The sequence below is a fragment of the Oryx dammah genome, unplaced genomic scaffold (assembly GCF_014754425.2).
Source record: "Oryx dammah isolate SB20612 unplaced genomic scaffold, SCBI_Odam_1.1 HiC_scaffold_9, whole genome shotgun sequence".
Taxonomy (NCBI): Eukaryota; Metazoa; Chordata; class Mammalia; order Artiodactyla; family Bovidae; genus Oryx; species Oryx dammah.
Window position 1 is genome coordinate 12100565 of NW_024070193.1, and position 5768 is coordinate 12106332.

Consider the following 5768-nt stretch of genomic DNA (forward strand, 5'->3'; position numbering starts at 1 on the left):
TCACTGCTTCCCACTGTGGCCATTCCTAGCCTTGGTCCCTGGGCAGACCCCCTGCAGACTGTCTCCCGCTCCTCGACGCGGTAGAGCCCCATGCCACCCCCGGGGCAGCAGGTCACCAGCCGGTGGGGCTGGCGTGAGCCCCCTTCCCAGAAGCCTGGGGGAGGAGCTGCACACCCTGGTCATGGGCTGTCCTGCAGCCCCAACTGGCCCCTCTGTGTCCAGGTGGAAAACGAGGAGCTGCGGCACCTCCTGTGGTCATCGGTGGTGTTCTACCAGACGCCGGGGCTGGAGGTGACAGCCTGCGTGCTGCTCTCTACCAAGGCCGTGTACTTCGTGCTGCACGACGGCCTCCGCCGCTACTTCTCAGAGCCGCTGCAGGGTGGGCACTGGGGCTCGCGGGGACGGGAGGGCTTCTGTCTCTGGACCCCCGTGGGACCTGAGGAAGTAGTGGTTTGGCTGCACGGGGCTGAGACTGTCTTCTCGGAGGAAGAGGGGGTGATGTCAGCACTATCCTCCTGGAGCTGGCACAAGGGATATGAGGCCAGGCATGAACGCACCCAGCCAGGCCCGTGAGGGCCTGGGCAGCCTCTGCCCCTTGGGGCCTCGGTGGGTTCCTCAGCCAGTGGGCTGTCCTAAGCCTCCTGATGTATCCAGCACACCAGGCTCAGCTCAGACTGTAGGACGCATTTCCCACGAGGTCCTGTGTGTCCAGAGGTGGTGGTGGCTCCTCGGCGGGCCAGGCCATCACGGGGACCCTTTCCTGCTCCAGGCAGCTGTGTCCCTGGGAGCCTTGTGCTCACCCAGCGCGGCCACCACCACATTCGGTCCCTTTCTCCCTCACAGATTTCTGGCATCAGAAAAACACCGACTACAACAACAGCCCCTTCCACATCTCTCAGTGCTTTGTTTTGAAACTCAGCGACCTGCAGGTAGTCAACGTTGGGCTTTTCGACCAGTATTTCCGGCTAACGGGTGAGTGGCCACTCTGCTTTGTCCTGTTTTGGGTGAAGGCCAGTGTACCCAGCGGGCTTCCACCTTCATACGCGGATGCATTATTGCAGGCAGAGTTATCTGTCTGCTCACAGGCCAGTTCACCAGAGCGGGAGGAAGCCGCTTCAGGAACTGCTGAGAGAGCAGGACTCAGCCCCAGGACTTGGAGCAGGAGGCCAGGGACCGAGGCGGCAAAGTGCTGGGCGGGCGGGCAGAGTGGGCCCTGGGCTCCCGGGCAGGATGTGTCTGACTCATACTTCCTGAAGAGAGAAAGCTAAGCTCTTTCCCTAATGCCTCTGTATCCCCTTCCAGAAAAATGTCACAGCCCTTCCGGCCTGAGGAGCGGCCATCTCCCCAGGCCCCGTGATGTGCCCCCCATGCGCGTTCCTGCCCCAGCTCTGTGGCCCTCAGGTCCAGGCTGACCTGCTGGAGACTAGAGAAGACGCAAGGGTGGGGCCGGGGCAGCGGCGACCTGCGGTCATGCCTGTCCCCTTCTCTCGCAGGCTCCTGCCCGGCGCAGGTGGTTACCTGCTTGACACGGGACAGCTACCTGACACACTGCTTCCTTCAGCACCTCATGGCTGTGCTCTCCTTGCTGGAACGCACACCCTCACCTGAGCCTGTGGACAAAGACTTCTATTCTGAGTTTGGAAACAAGACCACAGGTACCCCCACCCAGCTCAAGTCTCCTGGCCGACCCTGAGGGCTATAGCAGGCCCCAGGACAGCATCTCTATGCCACAGCAGCCCTCTGCTTCTAGCTCTCTTTTCCTGCTTAGTCAGCTAGAATTTCCCATGGCTTTTCTTTTCTGGCTCTCATGGATCTTTGGTGCTGCGTGCAGGCTTTCCCTAGTCGTGGTGAGCAGAGGCTCCTCCCTGTCGTGGTGTGCGGGCTGCCCGTTGCCGTGGCTCCTCTTGCTGTGCAGCATGGGTGCTTGTTGGGTGGGCTTCCGTAGTGGCAGTGTGTGTGGGCTCAGTAATTGTGGCTCGTGGGCTCTAGAGCACAGGCTCTGTAGCTGTGGCCCCAGGCTCCACGGCATGTGGAATCAATCTTCCTGAACCAGAGTCAAACCAGTGTCCCTTGCATTATTGCAAAGCGGTTTCTGAACCACTGGACCACCGAGGAAGCCCTGCATGGACTTTTCCACGGCAGAGTCTCTATCCCGGCAAACCCACAGCCATTCAGCAGGTGCATTTCGTGTCTGCCCTGCTCTGCGCTGCTGGCCTGAGGGTCTCAGGCTGAGCAGGGGGGCTTGGATCACTCTCTGCCACTTCTGACGGTCACGTGACTCATGCTGCCGTCTCTGGGGGGCTTGGGGCTGCTGGTGAGCCCAGCACCACCGCAGGCCAGTTCCAGCCTGCAGCCCTGGTGGCATCTCTCTCTTCAGGAAAGATGGAGAACTATGAGCTGATCCACTCGAGCCGCGTCAAGTTCACCTACCCCAGTGAGGAGGAGGTTGGAGACCTGACGTTCACTGTGGCCCAGAAGATGGCTGCCCTGGAGAAGGCGCCGGCCCTCAGCATCCTGCTGTGCGTGCAGGCCTTCCAGGTGGGCTCGCCGCAGCCGGGGCGCTACAGGGGCTTGCTGCGCCCCAAAACGCTCTTGCTCACCAGCGCCGAGATCTTCCTCCTGGACGAGGACTTTGTCCACTACCCACTGCCCGAGTTCGCCAAGGAGCCGCCACAGAGGGACCGGTACCGGCTGGATGATGGGCGCCGCGTCCGGGACCTGGACCGCGTGCTCATGGGCTACCAGACATACCCACAGGCCCTCACCCTGGTCTTCGATGACGTGCAGGGCCACGACCTCATGGGCAGCGTCACCCTGGACCACTTTGGGGCGGTGCCGGGCGGCCCAGCCAGAGGCAGCCAGGGCCGTGAGGTCCAGTGGCAGGTGTTTGTCCCCAGCGCTGAGAGCCGAGAGAGGCTCATCTCGCTGTTGGCCCGCCAGTGGGAGGCCCTGTGCGGCCGGGAGCTGCCCGTGGAGCTCACCGGCTAGGCTCGCCTGGGTGACAGCCGGCCCTTGCTGCCCGCCGTGTCTGGCCTGGTGTCTACCCAGGGCCGGGAAGCAGGCATCTTCGCTGGTTTTAAGCTGTGCTCTCTTGCGGTACCTTTGTTTGACCATCCTCCCAGAGAGTGTGGACACGTGCGTTCAGCCGGTTCTCCCCGGCCTCGGGAGTGGAGGCGCCGGCTCCGCAGGCTGCCGGCGCCCTGCGGACCTGTCGCCTGCCGCTCGTGCCGCGTGGCCGGGCCCACCAGTGCAGCGTCTCCTGCCGTGAGGCTGCTGTTGGCCGGTGGCGCGTGGCTCTGCTTTGTTCTTCTCCGCGTCCTTGCCTGAGATGTCAAGTCCAGTCTCGTGGCTGTCGCTGTGGCTGTCGCTGTCGTTGTGGACATCTGCTGCTAGTTCCGAAGCCGGCAGCGAAATGCGCATTGCAAGCTCCCAACCCCCGCAGGTTTCCAGAAGGGAGGCCCCTCCTGGTCCGGACTAGTGGCAGAGCCCCTGGCAGGAGGCTGCCGGGCCTTGGGCTGAGGGCTGGGGGCAGGGGACCTGGAGCTGCTGGCACCGAGTGTGAGTCCTGTCGCGTGTTTTCTCTATTCCAGTAAAGCCAAGTTTGACACAGTCTGGGTCTTTTATTTCAAGGGCCACTGGGGTCCCAGCAGGGCGTTGGTGCAGGGCACGGTTGGCCTGAGGGAGAGAAGGTGCTTTAGAGACACAAGAAGGTGAGCTGCTGGGGGAACGGAGCAGGGAGGAGGCTGCAAGGGACCAAAGGGAGCGGCTCTCGCGGGCGGGTACTGGTTTCCGAGCGGCCCGGGACAGGGGAGGTAGAAGGGGCTCTTTGGACAGGGCCCTGCTGGGCTGTGGCTAAACCAGGAGCCTCAGGGCAAACCGGAAGCTCCTTAGGAGCCCCTGGTACCCGGGCTGCTGCCCTGCTCCCGCAGGTCTGGAATGTCACCCCCCGCCTGCTGTGAGGGTCAGGCCTGGAGTCTGGGACAGCTCTCTGTGGGGTCTAGGGGTCTCACCAAGATGGCCTGCAGAGGAGGTAACCCCAGTGCTGGATAGCGGGGAGGAGGGCCCCGTGCTGTCCATGTGGGCTCCTCTCCTGAGAGATGGTTTGCTTCAGGGAGCCCTGCCGAGGTAGGATGTGAGGTTTCTTTGGGAGCCAGCCCCTGTGCCCCGTCCTTCCACAACCTGTTCCTGCCCTGCAGCAGGGCTTCTGAGGCCTGCTTGCCTCTCCCTCATCCTGGCCCCGTCAGGAGCCTTGGGTCCTGAGGTTGCAGGACCGTTCGGGACGAGCAGCGCTGGGCAGTGGAGGAGGGGTCAGCCTGGCTCCCAGGCCTGCCTCGCCTCGGTTTTTCCTGGTGCAGCAGAGTGGGGAATCCTCGCCTGGAGGGCCCATGACTCTCAGGAAGGCTCTGGCAGATGGGGGCAGCCACCAAGGCGAGGGTCTCCCCTTTCACCTCCCCTCAGCCAGATGTCAAAGATGAGCCCCATAGCCTCTCAGCTGGTACAGGAGGGGTCAGTGCCAAGGCTTCTCCGTTGGTCTTCATTGGTTACATCGTCCATAAATGGAGAGTTATAGTCCAGAGGCAGGGCCCACCACACGTACACCTGGACTGCTGTTCCCAGACCACGCAGCCCAGCAGGTAAGTGCAGACCCCAGCCTGGGTCCATGAGGACAGGACCTGGCCGGGGTCATCTGCAGTGTAGTGGGGGGCAGGGTACCCCACAAGCCGCAGAGCTGGGATTGGATCCTTCCACTGGTTAGCTGAGCAATCTTGGACGAAATTGCCTACCCCTTTGAGCCTCCATTCCCCCACCAGTATCAGCATAGTAAGAGTAACGTCTCATTCATTCATCCCACCAATCTGAACGGAGTCTGTGTGAATCCAGATTCCATCCCTGCTCTCCCATGGCTGACCTTCCAGCAGGGGACGGAAAATAAATAAACTGGCGTTCGCCGGTGGCCAGTGCTAGAAGGAGGTGCAGGCTGGAGACCTCAGACCCGAGACTGAACTTTGTGGTGAGTCTTGTGAGGATCTGGGGGGTAATGGCAGTGCCAAGGGAGCTTACTCTATGCTTAACAGAGTGTTGATAGAAAAACCTGTGGTGGAGCAGAGTAGAGGGAGCAGGCAGCAGGTCAGAGAGGCCGGCCTGGTGTGGAGGGGGTTGCAGGGTGCAGGGGGAAGCCTCAGGACTGAGTGGAGACTGGACTGGGGCAAGAGGGCTCCTGGCAGTGCGGGTGCCCCTTGGGAGAGGGCATGTGGCAGGGATGGGGGTCCGGGGGCGGTGGAGGTGGAGTGGGGCAAGCTCAGTTGAAGGTGAGCAAGTGAAGCCGGGCAGGTGGCAGGGAACAGCCTCCACTTAGCACAGAGGCCACCAGGTGCCCTGAACAGCTGGACAGATGGAGGCGGCCAGACCCGATTTTGAGGCTGCCGTCTCCCCGACCCTCCAGAACCGCCCCCGAGCCTCTGAATGAAACATTTTGGGCTTGTAGGTGCTTGGGGTAGGGAGTTGTCTTGCATCTGCCCCTGAATGGGCTTCACCAACTCTGATACACCCCAGGCTTGTGGCTAATGGTGGGCTTGGAGGCTGTGATGCCAGGAGGAGGGTCCCGGGCCAGGAAGCCCCAAGCAGGGCCCAGGCATCCATGCAGGGGTCAGTGGCCAGCACCTTCCCTTCCGCCTGCAGGCTGCTGATATGCAGGAGGAAATCCTGGCGGGTTCCTGTGGGGGGGAGCTGGCGGGGCCTCCTGGCTGCTTTTAAAGCGCCTGCCCGCC

The 5768-nt window shown here is 62.3% G+C and overlaps 1 protein-coding gene across 3 annotated transcripts in view; it reads left to right on the plus strand.

Moving 5' to 3' along the window:
* NISCH (nischarin) overlaps positions 1–3610 on the plus strand; it is a 60571-nt gene extending 56961 nt beyond the window's left edge. For all 3 annotated transcript variants that reach the window (XM_040247135.1, XM_040247137.1, XM_040247136.1), the window contains 4 exons: positions 223–379; positions 844–972; positions 1494–1655; positions 2378–3610. In XM_040247135.1, the coding sequence (XP_040103069.1) occupies positions 223–379; positions 844–972; positions 1494–1655; positions 2378–2988 (1059 nt within the window). In that variant the 3' untranslated portion in view covers positions 2989–3610. The remainder of the gene's footprint in view (positions 1–222; positions 380–843; positions 973–1493; positions 1656–2377) is intronic.
* Positions 3611–5768: the final 2158 nt, after the last annotated feature.